The 26073-nt window shown below is 55.9% G+C and overlaps 1 protein-coding gene across 1 annotated transcript; it reads right to left on the reverse strand.

Annotated features, from left to right (window-relative positions):
• Positions 1-359: 359 nt before the first annotated feature.
• Positions 360-25193, reverse strand: TECTA (tectorin alpha). The gene is given in 25 exon segments (XM_048328678.1): positions 360-1397; positions 1794-1910; positions 2030-2117; positions 2421-2540; positions 2542-2584; positions 3065-3313; positions 3433-3596; positions 3873-4075; positions 4443-4553; positions 4677-4957; positions 5055-5341; positions 5570-5953; positions 6757-6956; positions 7528-8089; positions 8392-9002; positions 9695-10268; positions 10665-11257; positions 11771-12341; positions 12622-13034; positions 14817-14982; positions 15523-15660; positions 18332-18619; positions 19780-19913; positions 21584-21648; positions 22954-25193. Coding segments are annotated over 24 exon segments (6462 nt in total). The 5' UTR covers position 21648; positions 22954-25193; the 3' UTR covers positions 360-1296.
• Positions 25194-26073: the final 880 nt, after the last annotated feature.

Raw genomic sequence — 26073 nt, forward strand, 5'->3', positions numbered from 1 at the left:
AGAGCTAACACACACACAGAGGACACGGAGGCACAAAGAGGGAGCTGAGAGGCAGAGAACATGAAGAGACCACATCCTGCTACCCACCTCTTCTCTTGGGGCAAGGGGAACCAGCTGCCCTCCTGCTGCCCCAGAACCCCAATCCCCTCTGCTCCTTCTGCCCTGCATCCCAGCCCATCCCACGGCAAACCTGCCAGACACACACTTCAGCCCTGATCCGTGCCCTCAGCTCTGGTGTGCCCCTGCCTGGCACCCCACAACTCCCTCCTCACCCCTCCCAGGGACTCTCTGCAGCCTTGGTGTCCTTCCAGCCCCTGCTGCTGCTCCCCATCCTTGCCCCATCACACAGGAGCCGCTGCTTACCAAGGATTACAACACTTTTTATTCCCACGCAGCCGTTTCACAGAGTACAAACACAAGACAAGACACCAACACCGACAGCCCCCCCACACCCACCAGCACCCCAAGGCTGCTCCCCACTCTTCCACCAGGCACCCCAATGCTGCCCTGTGCCCGCAGACCCCAACCCTGCTCTGACCCTCAACCCTTGCGTACCACGCAAACACGGCAGGGAATTCCATCCCTCCTTCTTCTGACTCTTGTTCCTGCCCACCAGAAAGCACCTCTTTCCAAGTATTGGCACCAGCTTGTCACCACCAAGCACAGTGCCAAGATTTCCAGACCCCCATGGATGAGTTTGGCTCTCTGAACCAAACCTCAGCACCACCTCTGCGCCAGAGAGTCAGAGGGTGACACGGTCCCAAGGTGTCACAACATCCAGTGATGGCAGTGCACTGCTCTGGCCATGACCTGTGCCCCCACACCTACCTCTGGTTGAGTCTGTGAGCTCATAAGACCCTGGTGGCAGCTCCCAAGGACAGTGGAGACCCACAGCTGTCCATGTGAGGGGACAGCGCGTGCTCCATCCTGTCCCACACTACCGACAGCGGCGTGGGCCACCTACAGTGCACCCCACAAGGGAGAGCCCAGGGAAAAGCTGCAAAACCCCTTGAGTCCACATCAACGATGGAAAGCTGCAAAAAAACCCCAAACCCCAGTCCCACATCACTGCTGGCGACCATCCAGCTCTGTCTCGCCGTTGCTGCCGCTGCGCCGGCCGCGTGTCCCCTTCACGTCCGGGTCCGCATCCCATCGCTCTCCAGGTCACGTCCCTTTGCCTCCTCGCAGCGTGGCCGGGTTGGCAGCAGCGTGGCCACTGCGGGGGGGGCTGTCTCCTACCCTACAAAGACTCAGGCTGACGCGAGAACAGTTTTTGGCTGGGTGGCGGGGCCGTGCCTACGAGGTCAGGTGCCGTGGAGCCGAGCGCAGCCACAGGCACAGCTGGGCTGCCAGCAGCAGGGTCACTCGGGCACGGTGCTCCCCTGAAGAGCTGGAGGCTGCCAACACAACAAGACCCACATGAGCTGGGGCTCCAGCACACATGCAGCAGGTGCCTGTCTCCCAGGTGCCCCTCAAATCACGCCAGTCTGGTGCCCACCCAAATGCCCGACCTCACTGCTGGGCCCCCAGACTCTGCCCATGGTGTTTACCCGACCCTGCACCATGCAGGTACCATCACCTCCCTTGCAGCTGCCTGCCCGCTCTTCAGAACCTGCCAGCAGTGGCCCCACAGCCCTCAGGTGACAGCACACATCTGGCTCCCTGCCCTCCACACCCCGCCTGTCTGCAACGCATCACATGTCCCAGCCACCTTCCCCACACTGCTCGTCCCACAGCCCCTCGGTTTGGGGGTGGCAGTTCCCTGCTGTGCCCACCCTGACCCCGGTACTTGCCCCTGCAGCTCTTGCCGTCCCCTTGCAGTGTCCCTGTCACACAGCTGCACAAAGGCCCGTCCGCCCGGCTCGTGCAGATCTGCTCACAGCCTCCATTGTCCTCGCACCAGTCCGATCCTGGGCACAAAGAGCAAAGGGGGACACCTGAGCCATGCTCCCAGACCCCTGATCCTTGGCTGCCAGAGGCTGGGATGGCAGAAATCCACCCCCAGCCTTCTCTGGGGTCCCACACTTACGCTTCCTCCTGATCGGCCCCACTGAGAGGATCTGCTCCTTGGACTCCTCGGTGAAGGCACTGGCCATCCTCGTGTGCTGCGGGCAGTTCTATTCGGGGATAAACACCATCTCTGTCACCCTCAGCCTCTGCCCGGGCCCCCTCTGTGCCCCTCCAGCTGTCCCAGCTCCCAAAGGGACCCTGCAACCAGGCTCAGAGAGCACAGGTCCTAAGGTGAGCTGCCCGTGACGGAGCATCTCCTCCCCATGCCTTGAGGGACACACAACCCTCCCATCTCACCCCTAGGACTACATCTCTGGTCACCTCTCTGATGCCACATCAACAGGGCTCACTGCACTCTGGAAGAGCCCTTCAAATCAAGCAATCCACCCCTCTGCTCTCGCCCCACTCACGATTTTGCAGGAGTATTTCTCGGAGTCGCAGAGGGACACGGCGCAGTGCAGGTGAACCTCGTCGTAGTCGCCGATGAACTTGAAGACGGTGACGTGGAAGCGACAGGTCAGTGACACCCCCGTTCTCCTCTATGCCGATGGTGTTGTCCTTCATGTTTTGGCACCTGTGCAAAGCACTGATGCTCAGCACCACCCTCCTGTGACTGCCACCCTCCCTCAAGGGGTCTCTGCCCCATAAGGTCCCTCACCCCAGGTACCACAGTGGGGTGCTTAGACCCTGCCATGGCTTGTCTATGGTGTCATGCCCTGCCTCTGTCACCTCTCTGGCATTCCCAGCTTGTACTCCCACTTCCCAAAATGCCTGTGCCATGATCCATATTCCCTCATCTGCTGCGAACAGGAGTCGCCCACAGCACTGTTGACACAAGGAAGGTGCTTCTCCCTGCACCTGGTGCTCTGTCACACGCAGGGCTTCTGGCTGTGTCTACACTGAGCAAATTAACTCCTGCTCTAACAACACTGCTCCTCACCCTTTCCAGATTTTGACCATCTCATTGGCCAAAAGGTCCTTGTCCCAGCTGATGCCACCACCCTTCGAGCACCAAGAGACACCATGAAAACCATCGGGGCTCGTGGTCACTCACCCTCCCTCGATGATGAAGTAGCGCAGTTTGTCGTTGCTGTCCCGCGAGGGAGTGGCGTAGCACTTGTTCAGCATCAGGATCAAGTGGTTGGAGTCAGCCCCCACCACAAAGACCCCCACGTAGAGCACGTCCCGGGTGGTGAGCACCACCTCGCCCTGCCGGTACGGGTGCTTGTAGGACGAGTTCTTGTACAGGGCCATCTTGGTGGTGAAGCTCCCTTCCTGCGTCGGCACCGTCAGGTTAATCACGCTAACGATGGCAAAAAGAATACTGGCTCAGATGGAGGAAAGGTCATGAACCCCAAAATTGCTGCCTTGCTTCAGAACCAGCACTGCCTCACCCATCTGTGCAATGGGCCCTGCTCCTACCTGAGCATCGGCCGCACCACTGAATCCAGGGAGATCTTGATGTCCAGCTCATAGGCACAGGAAAACTCCACATTGATGGTCCTGTCCCGGGTGATGATGTTGCCCGTGTTGTTGGCGCTCTCGATCCACACCGTGTTCTTGTACACTATGTGAGTGCTGTTGGACTGCAGAGGGAGCACAGGGCACTGCTTAATTCCAGCTGTCCCTGCTTCCCTGCTCCTGATGAGCACCTATAAACGAGCTGTGTGACAAGGGCCCTGCTGCCCCTCCACCTCTGGCCAGAAAGGGCTTGGAATTGTATCCTTATTCTACAAAACCTTCCTCTGTTCTCCTTGACCCCCAGCCCATTAAAGCACCTCCCAAGCATCACTTGCACTGACCTGCCCCAACCCTGGACTGTCCCACACTCCCAGCCCTGCATGCCCCACATCCCAGCTCACCTGCACCAGGTTGCCACAGTTGCCTTTGGTGTTGTTGATCTGGAAGGAGATGAAGTCCTCCCCCTCGATGCCGGGGCAGTGGCGGTCGTTGACCCGCACGCCCTCACGCTCAAAGCCCAGCTGGAACAGTTTGCACTTGGAAATGGACACCTCCATTTGGGCGGCCTTGCAGGTCACCTCCGCATCAATGATGTCGTGGGTGGCTAGAGGAGGAGATGAGACAACTTCAGATCACCACAAATGGCCCACTGACATTTCTCTCCACCACCAGAAATGGGCTGGGATCTTCTCCTGTGGTGTGCCCTGCCCATCCTACATCCCTGCTGCTCAAAGTGTTCCCAAAACAGAGATGCCCATAATGTGCACCCCAGAAAAGCTGTTCCCTGCTCTCTGCTCCCCTCCTGAACTGTGCATGGTCAGGAAAACCTGTCCTGGCAGAGGTCACAGCCCTCAGCATGTCCCTTCCCAAAGCCCCAGTGGCACGATGGCCCAACATGGAGCTCGGCACTGATCCCACAGCCAGGAGCAGGGGACTCCCTGTTCCCACAGGGCCAGGAGCAGAGGACTCACTGTTCCCGTAGGGCGGGGGCTCGATGCAGCCGCACAGCTCGCCGCCGTTGTCCAGCTCGCAGGTGCGGTTGGGGCAGTCGGCACCCACGCAGGGATCTTCCACCACTCCTGCTAAACAGCACAAGACACAGCACAAACACAACCTTTACCCTCAGACTGCAGGGCAGCCACCTCCAGCCCCTCTCCCCAGTAGGACATGGTTCCCCTCGACCTGGACAGCCCCAGTTCTCTTACAGCAATTCTCCTTCTCGATCCACTCGGTGCCCAGGATGCCGAAGGTCCGGCAGGCCTCTCCGTAGGCAGCCAGCGAGCCGCACAGCTGGACCTTCTTGTGGTTGTAGCAGCCATCCAGAAAGCAGGACTCGTAAAAGGGCAGCGGGTCCAGGAGGCCGTAGCAGGGCTGGAAGAAGCCCTTCATGTCGGTCAGCTTCAGGCAGTAGCTGTCACTCTGCAGCTGCTGGATCTGGACGTTGTCACACGAGGCGGCGTATTGCGAGTACTGCAGCTCGTTGCAGCTGTGGGCACCGGACACGTCGTGGGGGCTCCTTTCATGGCCAGCCCTGCTCCCATTCCCACTCCCACCTGGTGGGAAAGGGTTGTCTGTCCACTCACCTCTTCTGCATGCCATTGGTTTTCCAGCTCTGTGCCAGCACCACGCTGCTGACGGCCGGCTTGCCCCGCAGCGTGGCGTAGTCGTCGGTGGGGTCGCCGTTGAAGTTGCCACAGAGGCCGCACACCTTGTTCTGCAGCCGCTCGCCGATGGTGATTTTGATGACGTTGAAGCCGTTGTAGCGGATCTGGATGTCGGGGCTGGAGTCGATGACCAGGAAGCCCTCCTGGCTGAAGATCTTGGTGGACAGCCCCGTGACAAAGGGGATGCTCACGTGGCTTCCATTCACCTGGCGCAAGAGAAGACACAAAGCTGACGTCCCTCCCATATCCTCTGCCTACAGATGTGGGTGAGCCACTCGTAAATGATTCCATGGCTGCTCCCCACTATCCCAGCTGTGAAAACATCAACAGTTCCCTGGGGCCCTAGTGGAGACCACTGTGCAGCCTGGACTGCCATCCACTATTCCCTCCCCGCCCACCTCTGGAGGGGCCGGACACCCATGATGAGACCTCACCTTGACAGTGTTCCTGTCACTGATAAGGATCTGCTCCTCATTGATGTAGAAGTACACAGGGGAGATAATGGTGAGGTTGGGCGAGGACCACTTGTCGAAGTTGATGATGAGCTGGAAGGAGAAGTCGGGCAGCTTCTGGCAGATGGTGGAGAGGACGAAGGCGCAGTTGGCGGGGAAGCGCAGGAAGGCGCCGTCGAAGGTGTGGAAGACGCCGCCGCCGGCCGCCAGGCAGAAAGAGCTGCGGGTGCTGAAGCAGCCGCGGACGCCGTTGCGCAGCGCGCACTCCTCGTCCGACTTGCAGTGCCGGGGGTCGCACTGGATCAGGTTGCGCCGGAAGCAGCGGCACCGCCGGGTGCAGTCCCCGTTCCAGAAGAGCTGCTTGGGCTGAAAGAGGGACCCATCACCGGCTGTCCCATCGCCCTCCAAGGATGTTTGGGACAAGGTTTACAGCCCTCTGTCACGCGATAAGGAACAGCAGGCAACGAGGGCAGAGGAAAATGTGCAAAGAATGCGCTGGCAGCTTGCACCTCCCTTGCAACATTGCTGCTACCCACACTCACCTTTGCACTGCCACCGCAACCTCCCTCACCTCTTCTGCGCACACAAAAACCACAGTGCTAAAAATACCTCCTTGGCCTCTTTCCTGCACTCTGCCAGCCACCAACCCATCTGCAAGGAGCCCCATTTGACAGTAGCCCGATACTGGCTCCTCATGGAGCAAAGGCACCTTCCACAGAACAGTTGCACTGGCACAAAATACGACCCACTAAAACATGAGCAACGCTGTAAGCACAGCACTCTGCTGCATCAAACTCCTCAGTGACATGCAGCAGCTACGAAAAAGCAAATTTCATGTGAAACAGTAAATTTACCATGTGTGGAATACCTAGAACAATGTGATCATAGAGTGCTGGACTTTGGCATTCATCAAAGAGTCTTCCCAGTCACCAGCCTTTCCTCCATCCCACCTCCACCAGTGCCCTCCTGTGCTTGACGCTCAGGTCACCTTCAACCAACAACTGCTTGATGGGTTTTTTGGATAGAAAGACTCCCTGTGCAGCACACCATGCAAGGACATCCCTCTCCTCTCTAGCCCTGCAACCAGCCCAGCCTGACTGTCATCCCCGCTCAAACTCTGCCCAGAAATATCATCCAGACGGAGGGAGCAAGCCCCGAGAGCCACGTACCTCGTAGTATTTGCCATCGGAGTAGCAGCCACAGTTGTGGGGCAGGATGCAGCTCTTGCCATTGAGGACGTAGCCGGGATCACACTGACAGCCCTCCACGCAGTAGTGGCTGCAGTCGCTCTTCAGCCGGATGGCGGCACACCGGGGCTGGCACAGGGACACGCAGCTCTCGTAGTGGCTGTTGGGGGGACAGCTGACAGCTGAGCAGGGGACAAAACAGACACAGATTAGCTCCATGGACAAAACCAACCTGGCTCCCCACCAGGGACTGACTCAGACCTGTCCTGCATGGTGCCAGTCTGTGGCCTCACCACCCTGCGAGAGCGGAGCCCCTGAGCCATGGGCTTGCTTGTTAGAAGGGAAAAACAACACAAATTTAATTTTCAGTCTCGTTAGCAAAGACAATTACTTCCCATCTGATTTGCCAGACAGATTGGCTGCCAGGGAGGCATGCAGTCCCCATCCTCAGGAGCCTGATTGAACAGCACAGCGTCATCTTATTGACAAGGTGCTGCAGCTTCATTAGAGCAAACACGTCCTGCTGGCTCTGAGGCTGACTAATACAACCCCTGGTTAACAACGGGGGGATTGCTGATTCCTTCTGAGCTTGAGGCTTCCCCTTTTCCATCCCTGCTCCTGCTGTACCACATGCAGTTTGTAACAACTCCAAGAGACTTCACCCACCTCACCCAGCAACTGTGGGAGGGATTGGCTGCCAGGCCATCGGCCTCCCCCTCCCTGGCACCCCAGGAAAAGAAGGGTGGCACTTACAGCATGAGGTGAAGTTCCTCCAGCCAGTGATGGCAATGCCCTGAGTCTGGCACGTACTGGCGTAGTTCTGCAGCCAGCTGCAGGCTGTCTGCATGGCTCCCCCATCCACACACGTGTCAAAGAGGCAGTTCTTGTAGAAGAAGCCAGGGCTGATCTTGCTGTGGCACTTGGCAAAGACGCCACTTTGGCTGGGGATGAGGCTGCAGAGCTGCTGGGGCTTCCAGAAGCCTTCCACCTTGCCGCAGGCCGGGCAGCGGTCGCCGCAGCCCACGCGGCAGAACGCGTCCCTCTTGGCCCAGCTCTGCACGAAGTCACTGATGCTGGTGGCCGGTGTCCCCCCCGCGGCCACCAGGTCGTCCTCGGGGTTGCCGTTGTAGCGGCCGCAGAGGCCGTAGGTGAGGTTCTGGAAGCCCCGTGGGATGGTGACAGACAGGAAGGTCTTCCAGTCATACACCACCTTCAAGCCGAAGTCGGTCTCCACCACGATGTGGAAGCCAAAGGCAAAGATGTTCACTTTGCCCTGGCCCAGCTTCAGGGGCAGGTAGAGACGCTCGTTGTTGATCTGCAGGGAGGAAACAAGGCACACGGTGAGTGGGAATCGTGGTGGGAGCTTCCTCAGACGGACACAAATGAGGGCGTCTCAGCATTCCCAGAGCACGGCCCCTGCTGACCTCGCCTCCACAACCAAAACAAGGCAGCCGAAACAGAAACCCCCTCCAAAAGCTGTGCCTGGCAGCACCCTAGGACGAGCCCAAGCATGACCTGACCCCCAGAAAACCTTGCAGGCCACATCTAGGGAATTGCTCCGCAGTTTGGGAGTCACACCTGCAGAAATAACTGCAGCCCTCATGGTCCTGCACTCACCAGCACGGTGTACTTGTAGGCACGGTGGATGACGATGTTGTAATTAAAGACCTCCACTTCGACCTGTTTCACCCACAGGGCCAGAGAGGTGTCCCGATCCTCGTTCTTGGCCGTGACAGTGAACGCTGGGAACGTGTCCGAGCGCTCCACCATGGGCCGGGAGATGGTGGTGCACAGCACCAGCTCACAGCTGCTCTGGAAGTCGAAGGAGTAGCCATCAAAAGTCAGGTAGTGCCCGTAGCCCGAGATGATGCAGGAGGCGTCGGTGCGGACGTGGCAGTAGTAGAGGCCGTTCTCCTCCAGGCAGTACTCGTCGTCCTTGCACGACACGTTCTCGCAGTACACGCTGTTGTCCGAGCCGTTGCAGTAGCACAGGAAGTGGCAGGAGATGTCCATCCAGAAGGTCTGGTTGGTGGCCAGCTGCCGGCCCTCGAAGTTGCAGCCGCACTCGTGGCGGGGGATGCAGCGGGTGCCGCGCAGGGCGAAGCCCTCGTCGCACTGGCAGCCCTCCGAGCAGGTGTCCCTGCACACGGGGCCCGAGGCCAGGCTCTCGCAGGTCTCCACGCAGCTCATGCACTCCTCGAAGTGGCTGTTCTCCGGGCAGGAGAGAGCTGCAGGGCCGGCAAACACAGAGCCTGAGCCCCCAGCTCTGACAGCACAGAGTGAGGAACAGGCAAAAAGCAGGTGGTGACCGATTCAGGGGGGAAAAGGGGAAACAGTCCCAGCATTTTGTGGTCACTGGCTCATCCCATTCCCTTTGCAGCCCCTTCTCCCCTCAGCCATCACCCCCCTCACATCTCAGCCCTGTCCTGCCATGTGCCAAATGATGCCTTCTCCTGTTATTTCCCAAACAAACACCTTCCTGAACACTCTGAGGCAGAGACAGGCACAGCCTTCCCACCACCTACTTCCACACTCGGGATTTTTCACATTTGCTTCTGAATTGTGAGTGTTCTCCCATCCACGGCAAGTTTACAGTGGCAGCTAAAACCCAGTGTTATTCAAATTATCCTCTGGTGGTGGCGTACAGCACCGCCAGACACCATCTGTGGCGCCAGAACGCTCCTACAGTGCACCATAAAACTTCTGGTGCCTCCTGAAATGCCACCCTGAAACCACTTCCCTGGGAAATCTGTCTCTGCTGGCACCAGAAACTACTGCCTGTGATTCCAGCATCCCGCACGAAAAGCTGCTCCGCCTCTGCGCGCCCACAAATCCCCAGCAAAAAGTCTCTGCCTAGGTCTGGTGGGTTCCAAACCCCCTTCTCCCCATCCTGGGTGATGAAAAGCTTTGGTGGACTCACGGCAGAAGCTGTGGCTCCTCCACTGGCCGATGTCCACGTCGGCGTTCTTGCAGGCACTGGCGTAGCGTGCCACCGAGTCACACAGCTCCGACACGTTGCCCCCACTCTGGCACAGGCGGAAGAGGCATGTCCTGTAGTAGGCTGAGACATTGACCACGCTGTGACACTCCAGGAAGGAGCTGTTGGTGGGGTCGTTGATGATGCCGCAGCTGGAGCGGCTCCTGTACGACTTGAGCAGCTCCGAGTCGTTGTTGCAAGCCATGAGCAGGTCCCCACACTCTCCGTTGCAGATCTCGTCGAAGGTGGTCCAGCTCTCCAGGAAGAGCTCTAGGTTGTCCGTGAACTTGCCCTTGGGCAGGCTGAATTCGTCGCTGGAGTTGTCGTTGAAGAGGCCGCAGAGGCCGCCGGTGCAGTTGAAGTAGGAGGTGGAGAGGCGGATCTCCAGGAGGCCAGAGTCATAGTAGCTGATGGCCAGGAGCCCCTCAGACTCCATCACGGTGCTGTTGTCAGTCTGGTAGATTTCCAGGCGGCCAGAGGGGTGGAAATAGGGCAGCCCCACATCATAACCATTCACCTACAAGGAACAAGGTCGAGAGGCTTCAGGAAGGTTGATGTGGCTTTGCCCAACCACACCCTGCACATTAAACACTTTCTGACCCATACCCACCCTCCAAGGCCCAGAGCCTCCTCTGAGTGAGGGCATGCAGCTGTATCTTTGCTTTTTGCCCCACAAAAAGCAATTTTTCTTCCAGGGCAAAAACAATTTGCAGGAGAAGGAGGAGGCAGGAAAGCCTCCTCAGCAAACAGGAGGAGCAGTGCTGTGGCAACAACTTCACAGGCACCTCAAGGGCCTCCGTGTCATGGCTCAAGTGCCACTGTGGTGTCCACAGCCACAGATCCATGAGCTCTTCTCCACTGGATCACAGCACAAGCCACCACCTCCCAGCCCATCCCTAGGCCGCACTTTTACCTTAATGTCTGACAGCCTGGTGCCTGCAATCTTCACCTCTTGGCCGGCCGCCTGGACCCGCACAACGCGCGGCCCGTTGGGAGCGGAGCCGGCCTTCTTCTGGCTGATGTCCACCTCGATGAAGTCCGGCCTCTCTGGGCAGGTCTTGAGCAGCGTGTAGGACTGTTCCAGCGGGTAGGGGAAGGTGATGCCATCAAAGGTCTGCAGCACCTGGTCCTGCCCCACCAAACACACGGTCTCCCGCTTTGGGTAGCACCCCCGGTAGCCGTTCTCGATGGTGCAGATCTCTCCCTCGGGGCAGGTGGTGTTGAAGCACCTGGCCTCCCTGCCAGGCTCGCAGTGGCACTGCACAGTGCAGTCTGGTGACGCCCAGAAGGACTCCCCGATGGCGTAGTAGCGGCCGTTCACGTCACAGCCGCAGCCCTGGACGGGGACGCAGCGGTCGGCGCTGAGGACGTGGCCCTCGGGGCACTCGCAGCCCTCGGTGCAGGGGGAGGTGCAGGCCAGCGGGGCCGTGAGGTCCGAGCAGGTGGCAGGGCAGCTGCTGGCACACACCGAGTACTGGCTGAGCTCTGGGCACTGCACGGCTGCCACTGTGGGCGCAGAGGGGTGACAAACAGAAGGACCGTGTTATGGCACAATTCAGAGTCAGCTGCCACCTTCTCACTGGCCACAGCAGAGACAACACAGAGGGACCCGTGACCCCCTCAGTGGTAGGACTGGCCCCTCCATTTCCTTCCTAGGCCTCCCTGGCCAGTCCTGGGCTTCTCCAAAATAGCCCCAGAGCCACTGAGCCACCCAGAGCTATTTAAGGCTGCAAGGATGGTGGACTGACCAACCAGTCCCCATTCCAGTCCAGCCTCCAACTCTCCTCGTGGCAGCTGATGATCTCCAGGACAACATGGAGCTTCCACCTCATGCCTGGCTTGTGCCACACTTTTGCTGGAGCAAGGGTGTGATGCCACGGAGAGGAGGGACCGATCAGTTCCCTCCCGACACCCTCCACTTCAGGCAATTCCCTCCCTTGGATTTCCTCCCCCTCCTGCCACGCACTCCTGGGCACACAAGCAAACCCCGGCATCGCTCCCCTCCTCGCAAACACTCACCGCATCCCGTCTGGCTCCGCCACTCTCCCACCGAGATGCCCAGGGCCTGGCACACGGCAGCGTACGCCTGGATGGCCTGGCACAGCCCGGTGCCATTGTCCCTGGCGCTGCAGAGGTCGTAGACACAGCTGTGCACGAAGGCTGTGGGGTCCACAACGGAGCCACACTCCCAGAGGGGCCCCCCGCTCTTGTTGATGAAGCCGCAGTACTCGGGGGTGAAATACAGAGCCTCGGTGGCGGGGTCGCAGAGGCTGCAGTTCTCCAGGCAGCCCGTGGAGCACCTGCGCTCGGGATGTGGCACCTGCCAGCTCTCGCCCAGCTCCGGCACGGACGTGGCCACCCTCCCGTCCGAGCGCAGGATGTCATCCTCCGGGTCTTTGTTGTAATTGCCGCACAGCCCGCACGTGGCGTTGATGTACGAGCCCGGCACGGACACGGAGGCGTAGTGCTGTCCGTCGTAGGTCACCAGCAGGCCGAAGTCAGTCTCCAGGGCGGTGGACAGGCCGCTTTGGTAGACCTTGATTGCACCCAGTTCCAGGGAGATGGGCAGGGACACCACCAGGTCGTCCACCTGCGGGGACAACACCCGGCGGCTGAGCCAGCGCGTGGAACAGCAGAGCCCTCGTGCTGGGACACAGACAGGACAGTCCTGTTGTGGGGTTTTGGGGTGGGGACACGCACAGAGGGCCAGCCATTGGGAAGCCACAGGCATTTCCTGTGCCCCGTGCCCATCCCCAGGACCCACGAGGCCCAGAAGTGCCATCCCACGCTCTCCAGGTTGCCAGCGCGGTCCTGCTGCCGCCCCAGAGGAGCCGACCTGGCAAGTTCCCTGCTTCCAGCAGAGCTCTTACCTTTGCCTTCCCAAAGCTGCCCTTGGGGAGAACAATCTTGTGCGAGTAGACCTCCACAAAAATATCCCTCAGCCAGGAGACGGAGGAGCCGCCTCGGTTCTCATTCTTGGCCTCCACGTTGAAGTAGGGCAGCTGGGAGCCTGGCCAGCACTGCCTGGCGAGGAGGTAGGAGCAGGAACCCTGGAAGTGAAAGAGGAAGCCGTCGAAGGTGTGGTAATGTGGATCTCCGAACACCACGCAGGTGCTGCTCTCCACCGGCACGCACTGGAAGAATTTGGTCTTCGTCTCACACGCCTCGAAGGGGCCACAAGCCATGTCCTGGCAGAGGATCTCATTGTTGAAGTCCAGGCAGCGGCACTTGGTGGTGCAGTTGGCGTTGTCCCAAAAGATCTCCCCTTGACGGAGAAACTGTCCTAGAAAGACAGAAAGGGAAAAACCCACGCTACATCACTTCTCGAAACAGAAACACGCTCTGAGTGCACCCTCGGGGGGGTCTGCTGCTCCTGTGATGGGGACCACCACCACCGTGTCCTGCTGCTGGGCTTCTCAGCTGCTTTGTTTGTGCAAACTCCCAGCAAGAGCCGCTCATCAAACCCCAAGCTCCGTTTCCAATGGGTGGTGCATCCTCTTCGAGTCCTACCCACGCCACGAGTCCCTGGAATGCTGCGAGTGCTGTCACAAATCCGGGGTCAGTGCTGCAACAAGCAGGCTGGAAAACTTGAAGGCTGTTCCACACATTTTGGACACCCACCACTCAGGTTCTTCTTCAGTATTGCAGGGCACAAGAGGCATTTGTGCTGTTTTCTCAAAGGAAAAGCCCCATTTGGAGGCGCCTTCCAGCACTTTTGCTGCACTTGCAGCATCCTCCAGCCTTGCTGCCATTTCCATGATTCCCCTGCTCACACATCTGTGCTGGTCAGAAAGTCACTCTGTCATCAGCAGCCCCAGGAGCAATTTACTCCCATTCAGGAAGAGCTCGTAGTAATTACAACACCAAAGAGCTGTCGACAAGCAACTTCCACCCCACACACGAGCCCCAGCGGGAGAGCCGAGTCATCGCACAGCCCCAGACGGAGCAGACGTGTTACACCACCAGAGAGGAGCGGGTTTGGCTGGTGACAGACAGGAGAGGCTGGGAGAAGGCTGGAGAACAAGGATGGCAAGTCCCCGTGAGGGATTCTGTCCCCTCCATCTGGCCATCTTTCACACTCCTCCGGCGCGTGGCTTCTGCCGTGCGCTGCCTGAGTTTACCTCTCCTAAACTTTTTGTTCTCTTCCCTGCCTCCTACAAAAAAAATATGCTATTTTCTGCTTCCCCGCAACAAATGTCTCCTCTTGGCAAGGCCCACGCTCCAACCATCCTGGCGTGGGGAATTTGGGAAAGGGGTGTCATTCGGATCCAACACCTCGTGCTGTGTCTCCTCTCGTGGAGGGCAATCAGCCATTCGCTGTGAAATTTAAATCCAGTGGCGGGATCTACTCGTGTTCCTCTTGTCACCTGCAAAGCTGAGACTGGTTTCCAGTTTCTCTTCAAAGTCCAGCCTTTCCTCCTGGGGTCAGCAGCTGGAAAACGCTGGAGCAGCTGGACCCAAAACTCTGCTGGAGCTGCAAGAGCCTTGGAGTCTCGTGGACCTTCAGTACCGTCCTAAACTAGGACATAAAGAAGCCACGTGACTCCAGTGTCCGTCAGCAAATGACAATCCACTCTTGCTGGAAAGACTCCTGGAGCACAGTGGATGCTCCTGACAGTTTTATTTGTCAAATGGAAATGCAATAATCTTTCAGCAGCAGAGTCCCTGTGCAGCCACTGTGTGCATCGATTAATCCCTTTATGGCCCCGCGCTGTCAGGGACACAGGCACAGACTCTGTAACTGCTGCAGACACACGGCATTTGTCCTGCCTGGAAAACCTGCTGTTCCTCCTGCAGAAACGAGGGAAATGGCACCACAAGTTCAGCTTCCCTAATTTATGGGCAGCAGGAAATTGCTGTCCCCGGGTCTTTCCTGTTGCCACCAATTATCGCAGGAACTCGGAGATGTGCACGGACTGAACCCTCTCTTGTGTTTCTGTCCCTGCAGCTGCAGCTCGTGGAGATGCCTTGGCAAAAGCACAGATCATGCAGCACCCCAACAGCAGCACCTTTTGCTACACTGCACCCCAAAATCTGGGGACAAGCAATGCCATTTCTGCCTTACCTCTCAGGCTGCAGCCGTTGGCCGGGTCTATTTCTCTGCCATCTATTTTGAAAGCCCAGCGCCCAGGGATGTTTACGTTGGTTGTTTCCTCAATATTGACAATGTCTGGGGTTCTGGAGCCTGGGATGCTGAAAAAGTTGGTGAGATTTCCACCATTGAAGCCAGCCTAAACCAGAGAGAGAGAGAGCAAATTCCATCACCCATCTTGGCAACGGGAAAGCGATGCTGCATTTCCTCACTTCTCTGTTCCCCGCTGAGTGCATCTTCTTTAGTTTTAACAGCTCTTTCTGGAGATTTCTGCTTTCAGATAGCCTGAATTTCTTTTTTTCAGGTGGTTTGGATGTGAGTGAAAAGCTAAACAGGCACTACAAGCAGAAGGGATGTGTATTTACAGATTTATGTTTGTACAGACACATGTCTGTATATACATATAGATCTGAGGCTGTGTGAATTGAGTGGCCAAAATAAAGTCAGGGAGCAATGTAGGGAGATTCCCCTTATTCAGGAATGTCCCCCTCTCCTCAGGCAGAGGGACTGGCTGTGGCACTGCTGCCACCACCAAATTTTGGAGTGCTCATCCCACCATGCCCAGCAGTTCAGTGCAAGGCCAGTTCTAGGCCTGAGCAAGCACGGCCACCTTGGGAAAAGCCATAGGCAGTCATCCAAGAGCTCAGCAGAGGTGGGGATGCGGGAGCAGGAGCCTCACCTGTGCCATCACCCCGCCGAGACCAGTGAGGGGGTCCCCTCCGCTGGCCGTGCCCGTGGTCCAGCTGATTTCGTGGTAGTTAAACAAGGCAAAGGACGACACCCCGTCTGTGATCAGGACAGCCTGGAACGTGTTCACCTGTGCAAAACCACGGGCACATTCACAAGGTGATACTGCTTTTCTCCTGCCCTTCTGCCACATTGTTGTCTGGCCTGGGTGAGCCTCACAGTGAAGACCAGAAGTGGAACGAGACCCCAAAATCCGCTTGTTCTTGCTGCCACAGCTGCAGCAGCTCCCATTCCTGCTCCTTCCTCCACCTGGGAGCGTGTGAGGACGATCTCGGATCCAAGGGAACACCAATAGATGGCAGCATGAGAATAAGCTCACGGGGAAGGAGCAGCGGGCAGGATCTGGGTGGTTGTGATCTGTTATCTCCCATTACTCCACCTTAGCTTTATTCCTGCATTATCTTTCCCTGTTCCCTTCCACGTTCATATCCTACAACGCTGCTGAGGGTGGATTCCATCCAAGCCAGCCGTGTATATCCTGCACTTTGCTGGCTGCCAAATCCCCTCCCTACCTGCTCAATCCGCTGCTCGTGTTCTTCCTTTCACTTGAAATGACTCTGCATTTCCAGCCCCACACACTCCAGGCACACTCCAGCCTGGAATCCAGCTGGGAAGAGCCCAGCTTCCCTTTTAGGGCTGTGCAGAAAGACAGAAGCAGCTCCTTCTCCCCCTCTATCCCCGCAGATGAAGCAGCAGAGCTCCTCACTGGGAACTCAGTCAGTCCCTTCTCTCAGCTCCCTGCATTTTCCTGTCCTTCCCATCCCTGCCCTGGGACCACGCCATGAGAACAGCTCCTCCCGCCTCTGAGCAAGCAGGATTTTAGCAGGGCACAGAGTGTGGGCTGCCTCTCTTTTAATTAATCTAGAGCAACCCTTCGAGCCTGGCTACCTGGGCACTGCCCACTGGGGAGGAAGCCACAGCCACAGAAACAATTCCCAGGTGATTGGGAAAGCCCATGGATCGAACCATCTCCCACTGGGAAGCACCAAGGCTTATCCTGCCAAGAGCCCTGAGCACTGCAAGCAGTCGGTGGCTGCTGGAGGGAGGGAGGGGAGGGCTGGGGGTCACTTTGCACCACATCCCATCCCCTTGGAGCAAACCCACTGGCCCTGAGGAGGCCTTAGAGGGGAGCCCAGGGCTGCTCCCGCCGCCTGCACGCCGCAGGGATGTCACTTCCAAGGCACATTCGGCCCCTGCCAGGAGAAATCTCGAACACGGAGGCGAAGCAGCTCTGGGAGCTGTCACGAGAGAGACAGAGGTGGGTAGAGCTGCCTCTCAGCAGCTGCACATGGCACAGTTCACACCCGGGCAGGCAGGGCAGGGAGCTACAGCAGAGCCACTTCCACCTCTCATCCTTTCCTTGGGATTCTTTCTCCCGTTCCTGGTTTCCTCCTGCTCACCTTTGCCGAGCCTTTGGCTGTGCTGGGAGATCACAAACACGTCACACATAAAGGCAGTGGCACTTGGAGAGTGCCACAACAGCTTTTCCATGCAGCAACGAACCCTGCTCTGCTCAGGAGCCTCTGGGAGGGTGGCAGGAGATGAATCTTACACCTGGATCTCCTCGAGAGGAGCAATTCCATCAACCCCCAAAATTCTCCTCTTTGGAGCTCCTGCCCATGCAGCACCCTCTCTGTCCAACCAGGCCCTCAGGAAATGAACCCATTTGCTCAGGTGACATCTCCAGGCAGCAGCTGCAGCCTCCCCGAGGCCACATTCCCAAAATGGTTTTCTGCAGCTTTTCTGCATTGCGATGAAATTCCTGCTTAAGTTGCATGGTGCTATTTCCTTGTGCCAACTCCAGGCCCTGGCTGCTGCTGAGCAGGAAGGCTGCTCTGTAACAAAATAAATTGCATTGTGTTGCAAATGTAATTCTTCAGGCAATACACGGATCTCTATATTGCTGGCTGTCTGGAAATATATATATATATAAAAATATATAAATGTGGGGTTTTTCTGCAAGTGCTGCCAGGACTGGCAAAAAATATGCATCAAATCTCAAGCTTCTCTAGCTGAACTGTTTATCAGAGCCAACTCCTCGAGACAGAAGCAGCTGGGTTTTGGCACTCACAGCACACAGGCTAATCCTGAACAATCCAGACAATAGCTGGGATCCCTCACTTGCTGTTCAAGAATGGGTTGGATGAGGCTTGGAGCAACCTGGTCTAGTGGAAGGTGTCCCTGAGGTGATCTTTTCCAACCCAAACCACTCTGATTCTATCTTCACCCCAAGCTCCAGCACGGACCTCCCGCCATCAGCTGCAGTCACAGCTCACAGATTCACCAGATATTTAAAGCTGTCCATGCCCTGACAAACACCGCCCTGCCATCCCCCTCCTGTGAGATACAGCTCACACACTGATGGCCATGTGACACGGCCACGCTGTTGGTGTGACTCTGATCAGCGTGATCAGTCTCCCGTGCAGGCAGAGAGCTGCCATCAGAAATATCTGCATTTGTATGCAAGAAGCGCATTATGATCAAGGCAAAAAAGCCCTAATTGGTGTCAGAGCCTTGCTTAGATCCACTGCCTACAAACACTGCGGAGGAGATGCTTTCCCTGGAGATCCAAAGCAGGGAGCGAGGCTCGTACAGGCTCCCAGGGGAGAGAATGAAAGGGCCGTGCTGCTCCTCTGCCCAGAAGGGAAGTGAGCAGCAGGAACACAACGTGTCTCACTCAATTTCACACACGAACGATGGGACAAGACACGAAATACACCCGTGAGGAGCACAGCTCTTACCGGCGTCGTGCTGCTTCCCCCGTAGAACGTCACCTCCTCCCAGGTGACGATGAAGACCCAGAGGGCAGAGAAGGAGGCCATGTCCCTGAAGTGCCTGCGGATGTCCCTGGAGGCTCTGCGGAGCAGCTCTGGCTCCGTGCTCTCCCTGTAGTAGATCTCCCCGCGGATGCCGTTGTGCACGTCCGCCCAGAAGGGCGCCACGAAGGCGCGGCCGTCGGTCAGCGGGAAGGCCTCCGGCGTGAACTGGCTGACCAGGGCGTTGAAGGAGATCACGCCATTGTTGTTGACCTGCGTGGAGACCCCCACTCTGTCTGAGCAAAGGTGGTTTAGCAGAATAAATCAGCACAGAGCTGCTGGTTTGTCAGGAAATGTGGGGTTGGAGGGTTTGGGTTTATACACAGACAGAGGGTGAGCAGCCCAACCTTCTGGGCACAGATTCACTTCATCCTACCCATGGTGGCCAAGGGTTGGTGCAGGAAGCCCCAAAGGCAGGACAAAACCCTGAAAAGTCTTCAAAATAGGGTTCTGCAGGACAACACAGGAAAGGCACCCATCAGAGCAGGATGGCACCCAAATCTACTGAGACACTGCCGTGGGCCCCTGGGGTCACTCAGCCTTTGGAGAGCAGCTCTGCAGCACTGAGGGGTGTGGATGGTGATGACACAGGTGGCTGCATGGAACAAAACTGCCTTTGGCTTCGTCATCTGTGGCAGATCCTGGGGCTCCCCGAGAGCAGGGAGGTGCCACCTCAGCCTCCCCAGAGTCTGCTGAAGGTGCTCCCCAAAACAACATCGTGGCAAAGCGTGGGCAGCAAATGGCTCTGCTGCCCTGGATGCTGGAATTCCCCACCACACAAGGGCTTGAAATGGGATTCCTGCTGTGCCCGTGCTGCTGTGCACAAATACAAACTGGGGAACGGATGAGGCTTTGCCTCTCTTCTGATCCCACAGTGACCACAAGACTTGGGATGTGGCACAGTCACGCTGACTTAGGCCCTGTCTAAGGTTTAGGTGAGCTCAGGTGACCCCTCTCAGCCCAGCCCTGGTGTCCCCTTAGCCAGGCTTTTTGGGAACAGCAGCAGCCTGTCCTTCTCCTGGGCACCCATAAAACTCTTGCCCTTTTTCCCCCCCTGCAGGTCCTGCATGTTCTTGTTTCTTGTCATGGAGCAGGAATAATGTCCCTGGTGTCAAGCCCTTCGCTTTGCTGTGCCATTTAATCACCCACAGAGAAAATTTATTGCCTTTTAGATTCCTTTCCCATGAACATTATCCCATTAAATATACCTTTGACTTTCTTAATCATAAAACCTATCAGTTCATGAAATCTAAGAACTTGTCAGGTAGCTGCTAATAAATCTTCCAATTCCTGATGACAGGCAGAGCGTGTTTAAAATGCAGCCAATAATGGCAAGGAAAAGGATGAAGGGAAGATCTGCTTTCTCCACTTACATAAATGCTTCTGTACGGGGCTCCAAAAAAGATGAATGGCACAGAGATCTTGATTTCAGGTGAGCTCCCATCATCGACTTTGGGGGTTTTGGTGTCGTTCTGCCAGAATGGATACAGGCTTGCCATGCTGTGAGCTGGAAGGAGAGGGAGAAGAGTCCTCAGGGCAGTGTCAGGACAGCCCTGACTTCAGAGAGGCCACAGGAAAACAGCACCAAACCCAAAGGGTGTTTGAAGCCAGGGCAGAGCTGCTGGCTGGGGGACTGGCTTTAGGACAGGCTCTGGGACAGGCTCAGGAGAAAAAGCAACATCCAGGTTAGTCAGGGCACAGCAAAGTGACCACAGGATGCACCAGAGCTGCGCTTCTGCCTCCCCTGGGACTGTGCCCAAGTCATACCCCCTAAGTCTTTTCTTCACACGAGGACAACAGGTCCATCCCTGCTCCAGGACGGGCAGGACTGGCTGTTCCACGTGGTGAGGTGCTCAGGAGAGCAAACAGCCCCAGTTCCAGCCCCAGAGCCACGTTCCTGGCAGTGCCCACCTTCCTCCTGCCTGTTTTCCCTCTGCCGGGGCTCCTGGCCCGGGGAACAGCCTGAGGGGTCACAACTGCTCCAACATTTCCCGACAAAATTCAGCTTCCTGATAAAAGGCACTGCCAGTAACATAATTGTCTCTCCCAGAAGTGCTTCAGAAGATGGTTTTGACACATTTCAGCCGCTGCTTTTCTACCAGCCTAAAACCCATCAGCCTGAGGCACCAGCAGCCGCTTCAGGCCCCAGGGAACACGTCTCTTCCTGTCCCAGCCGCTGCCAGACCTCCGCTGCCATTTCATGTCCTGTTCCTCCAGCCAGCTCCTCACAGAGCAAAAGGGGATTTCTCTGGGTTTGCCTCCCCCTTCTCCCCTCTTTGATGTAGGAAAGCCTCACGACATTCAATCTGGGCTGACAGAGCCCCAGGCTCGGAACAATCCCGGCTCTGTTCACCTGGATTCAGGACATTTCCGGGGATTTCATTTCCTGGGCCCTACCCTGAGCTCTTGAGGGGCCTCCAGCCGAGGCCAGCTTGCTCTGTGTTCCCATGGACAGGGAAGGGGCTCTCCTTGATGCCCAACCCTGAGGATGCTCCATGCTGGGCATTAAGGAGTCACTGACTGACCCTTCACAGGCTCCAAATTTCCCTGGGGAAAGGGAGATTAGGGGAAATCTGTCCTAACCCATCCTGATTTCCTAGGACACTTGTGTGACCTGAGTGCCCTGTTGGACATCAAGGGAGGTGGCATTGACGGTGTCCAAACCACAGCTCTGTTTCCACAGACATATCCAAAGGGCCACTGCCAAATTCCTCCTGCCAGGCAGTAAAAGAAATCATTTCACAGCTGTTACACACCTGATGAGTTATCACAGCCAGGGCACAGCTACAAGACATGGATTTTATTCATTTTTTAAACAGGAAGCTCAGCAGACACTCCTCAACTCTTCTTCAGCTCTACCGGTGCCACACCACCGCACCTGCTCAGCAGCCCTAACACAGACATTTCCCAAACTCCTGCTTCCTCTGGAATGCTCTGGGTGCACACACAGCCATATAAATGATAAACAAAAGCACCCCTTAGGATTCTCAGTCCCTCCATCCCTATGGGAAACACTCAGTTCACCCTGCTTGTTGCTCTTGCTCCAGCCAAGGAGCTGGGGGTGTTTCTCAAGCCCTCTGGGGTTGTTTCCCAGCCCTCTGGGGTCATTTTCCAAGCCCTCTGGGCTCTCTGGGCACAGCCCAGCTGGGGAATGTTTTCCTGATGAGGGATACTCACCTCTCTGCCAGGCTGTTATCACCAAAAGGGCCACCCAGGCTCCCAGAAATGATCTCTTGTTCATCCTACAGGAAGGAGACAAACCCAGCCATGCATCACATTGGTAGGAAAACACATCCTTGAGGCGATTCCCAACTGCTGCCGACACGGGGATGTTTCAGGGCTGGAGGTCCCTCACCTACCAGGCAGCACTGAAATGCTGTCCCATGGATTGGTGTGAGGAGAATTCCCTGGTGATAACAGCAAATCACCTGTAGTGCCAAAGGGAGCCCAGAACCTCCTGGAAGAGCTCATTTCATGCTGAAAATAAATAAAGCCATGGCTCTCCATGGGCTCTCTATTCTCCTGAGGGTTCAGGAGCAATGTCCTGATCCACTTAGTGCAGGGATGGCCACTCCTGGCTGATCCCAGAGGGAGCAGCTCTGCTCCAGACAGGAGACCTGTGATGTGCTCTCGTGGTCCAGGGGCTTCAACTGCAGCTAATCCTCTGCCCTGGCTGCCACCACAACCATCGCTCAGGGGGCTGGATGAGCATGGAAGGAGCCCATTTTACACAGCTGGGCAGCTCCTTGCACAGGAATCAATGAGAGAGAGAGAGAGCAGATACAAAAAGGAAGCGAAATCCTGTGCCAGCTCTAATTCCTTCTGTGCCTAATGCAATTTGTTACTCGTTATAAATCCAATAGAAAATATTGCTCAAACACCTGCTTTGGTTTCTTCGCCCGTCAATTCCGCTCGTGCCGCACGGGCACGGCTCAGGGAGAGCTCCCAGGAAGGTCTGGGGTGCTCCCAGCGTGCTGGGGAAAGATGTGGCCAGCTTCCCACACCAACTGTGTGCATTATGCCCAGCCTGGGTGTCAACAGCAGCCTCCCCACCTTCCCAGCTTTAAAAACCTCCCTACAAAACCCAGCGTCTCTGTGTGTTCTCCCCATGGATCTGGTTTTATGGAATGCGTGGATCAACAGATCCAGCTCCTTCTAAGGACACTCACAGGGCACAGGATTACATCCCATCATCTCTCCCACATCACTCCCACTTGATTCCCATTTCCTGGGAAGTTTGGAACACAGTGGAAGGAAAGCCCTTCGCTCACACCAATGCGACTGCATTCCCCATGGGGAAAGTTCATTCCACCAAGGAGAAGTTTTAGCACATTCCCTGTCTCGGAAAGGTGAAAAGAGAGTGACAGAATTTTGTGTAGATTTTAAATCCGAGTCACTGCAAGGAGAGACCAGGCAGAGAGCGGCCAGTGGGGATGGCAGCAGTGCGAGGACAAGAGTGGAACTGGAGGGACAGCGAAGAACAGATTATTTAACACATCCCATCCAAAACTACAAATTTTTAGGTATGGAAAAAAAGAATTACCAACCTGTTTCGTAGGCTAGAGGAGCGACCAGCTCTGAAATTTTAGACCAGTCTTGGTAGAGCAGGGTGAAATCCTATGTCAATGGAGAATGCATGCCCGTTCTCCCGTGCCAATTATTGCTGACGACTGAAACGATGGCTCAGTCCTTTGCTCTCCCAATTGAAAACTCCGTTTTCCTCAAGGCTCTTCCAGGGCTGGAGCAGTGTTGAGTTGCAATCACAACTGTTGTTCCTCTATTGATAACCAGCAGGCTAATCTGGAGATCAGATTCTGGCCTGGAGAAGGAGAGAAGCCTCTTTCTTCCCCAAAAGCTCACCCCCTTCAGGTGGATTCAGATGGAAATGCCAGCGAGACAGAGCTGGGCTCGCAGCTCTGCTGCTCAGGGAACAGAAAACCCAACCCTCAGAAGAATTGAGCCCCTTCCTCCTTTGTGTAAAGGGGGAAAAAAAAGCCCATCTATATAAAGTTACAGGATTAGCATTAAACAGTGCTAGGCTTAAAGCGCCGTTCAAAGGCGCTGCCCTGGACTTTCAATGGAGCTGCTTTCACATCCAAGTCTTGCTTTTACAGGTGGAAAAGGAAAAACTCACCCAAGAGAGGGCTTCCTTGCTGTTCCCATTCCCACCCTCTCTGGAAGAACTGGTGGTAGTGGGGAGTTTCACTGGGGGACTGCTGTGAGTGTTACGATCCTTTTCACTCGTACGATTGCAGTTTCCACAGGGATTTTCCCTGCCTCTGGCATCTGGGCTGGCCACAGCTCTTCATTTGAGCCCAAAATGTACCCCAAAAATGATTTCAACTGCTTTGAGCTGGTTCATATCCATGTTGGATGAGAGGGAGAGCTGGAGCAGCAGCCGAAGGGTGAAGGATTCCCCAGCAGAGGCACGTTAGAGCTGATTTTTCAGCCTGCAGCAAGGCTCAGGTCAGACAGGCACTGCTCCACCCCAGCAGTGGGAAAACAGCCTGGCCTTGGCTGATTTTCCCTTCTGACATTTTGGGTGGGGGCCTTTTACTCCCTATTTTCCCTGCTAGGAGGTCTTTATTCCTTTTGTGCTCCTCACCCTGTGTCAGGAACAGAGAGGAGACAGGAATGCCAGCAGCCCAACAAGAAACCCAGACTTTTTCCCCTGGGTGCTCCTGGCAGTGTGTTCAGCAAGTTTCCCCCAAAAAGCTGTCTCTTACCTCAGCAGTCTCTTTTAGCACATCAGGGCACCAGGCAGCTCGCTGCCTCCACAGCAAATCCCGGAATTTGCTTTCCCTCCGTCCTCCAAGCAGGAATCTTTCATTTTAAAATTTATTCTTAAATTTTTAAAAATTTATTTTAAATTTTTTTAATTCATTTTTTACCCTTTTCTAAGCCAACAGCTATTTTAGGAGGGCAGGGGGATATCAGCACTGACTGATATTCCAGGGGCAGATTACTTCCAGCCCGCACCCCGGCTCTTCCCTTCCCTCCCATACATTTTAAACACGACCAGCTCCAGGAAAATCAATTGACTCTCCTCATTCTGTTTTGTAGCACAGAGAAAACTGGTGAAAATAGGTTTCCCTCTGCTCCTTTTGTCAGTTTAATATTCTGGTCCTGTTTGTCCTCGGCGAATGTACACTGATGAAGTTTGATTAGGTTTCACCAGCTCTTTGGGGAAGACTTTGTCTTCCAGCCTATCTTCTTCTGGCAGGGGATGTTCCCATCATGCAGTGCTGAACACATTGGAGCCCAGCAACCAAACACTTCTTCTTTTTTTTTTTTTTTTTTTAAATTCTTCTAGGAGAAAACTTCCTCCCATGCCTGACCTGAAGGAAAAACAAGCACTCAAAGATGCCACAAGGGCTTCTGTGGCTGCGTGACCTTAGCACAGCAGCCACAGGCAGTGCCTTGTCTCGTTCCCATCTCAAGGACCTGGCACAGCCCATGGGAGATGCCCTGGCAATGGATTTACCCAGGAGATGTTTCCCATCCAGAGGGGCATCTCCCTCCTCCTGCCTCCTCCTGCCTCCCCCAGGGTTGTTTGGTGCAGGCCATGAGGCTGAAATTTGTTTTAACCCCAAGGCCAGTCCCAATGAGGAGAGAGAGCAAGCTCGAGCTTTATTCCTCACCTGCAAGTGGGGATGAGTCCCAGTCATGGGGAAATACAGCCCAGGAGAGGAATAGGCCTTCAGCTCTGTGACTTCTCCTTTTGACAGGTGGCACCTTGCACAGGTGAGGTGGCTGTGCCCAAGCTCATGGACAGACAACACAAAAAAATCCTGGCAGTTTTCACTCATACCTTTGGGGCGACAGCAGGAAACATTTTTGCTTCAGGGGACACCAAAGTGCAAAGCTCAGGACACTGGGGTTTTTTTGTGTAAAAACTTACATAAGTTTATTGAACTGATCCAAACCAATGACCTATTTTGGCCTGAATTCCACCGCTAAGTCTGCGAGCAAACCAAAGGCAAATCGTGGGAGCGGGACGTGTATCCCCCGTGAGAGAAACCAGGATAAAAAACCAGATGGACTTACAGTTGTTTTTCTTTGAAATTACATATGAATGCAACACTAATAGGGAGCAAGATAGATCTTCATGTTTAAATTATATTTGAACTTTCCAGGAACTGCAGAAAAGCAATCACAGAGGCAAAGGCCCGAGATGGCTGAAGCCCCTCTAACGTTGCTCTGGGGAAGGCGTCTCTCTACTGCCTACAAAAGTGCCACATCCAAACGAGGCAGGCACAGCTGCCAGGAATACAGATTTTAGCCTCTGGGCTGCTTTCAGTGCCTCGTTTGCATTCTCCAATCTTGCACATGCACAGAACCCACAGAATCTCACTGACAAGCGAGGAGGCAGAGCCGCCGCGGCGCCTCCGTCAGACCGCAGACCCGAGGAGGCGCGGGCACAGGGAGAGCCCGTCCCCAGCAGCACTTCCTCCGAGTCACCACGGGTCACACCTGCCACCAGCACGCCTGCAGCTCCCAAAAAACAGGGTTACAAATCCCAGCCAGGGAGCAGAGGCCAGCCAGCACCCTGTGCATATCCATAACACCGCTCGTTACGCGATCCGCCCGGAACATCTGGCCAAAAACACGGATATTCAACGGGAATCTACCCAAAACCACAACAGCACAGCGTCTGACTCGGCACA

Source organism: Corvus hawaiiensis, chromosome 25, assembly GCF_020740725.1.
Source record: "Corvus hawaiiensis isolate bCorHaw1 chromosome 25, bCorHaw1.pri.cur, whole genome shotgun sequence".
Classification (NCBI taxonomy): domain Eukaryota; kingdom Metazoa; phylum Chordata; class Aves; order Passeriformes; family Corvidae; genus Corvus; species Corvus hawaiiensis.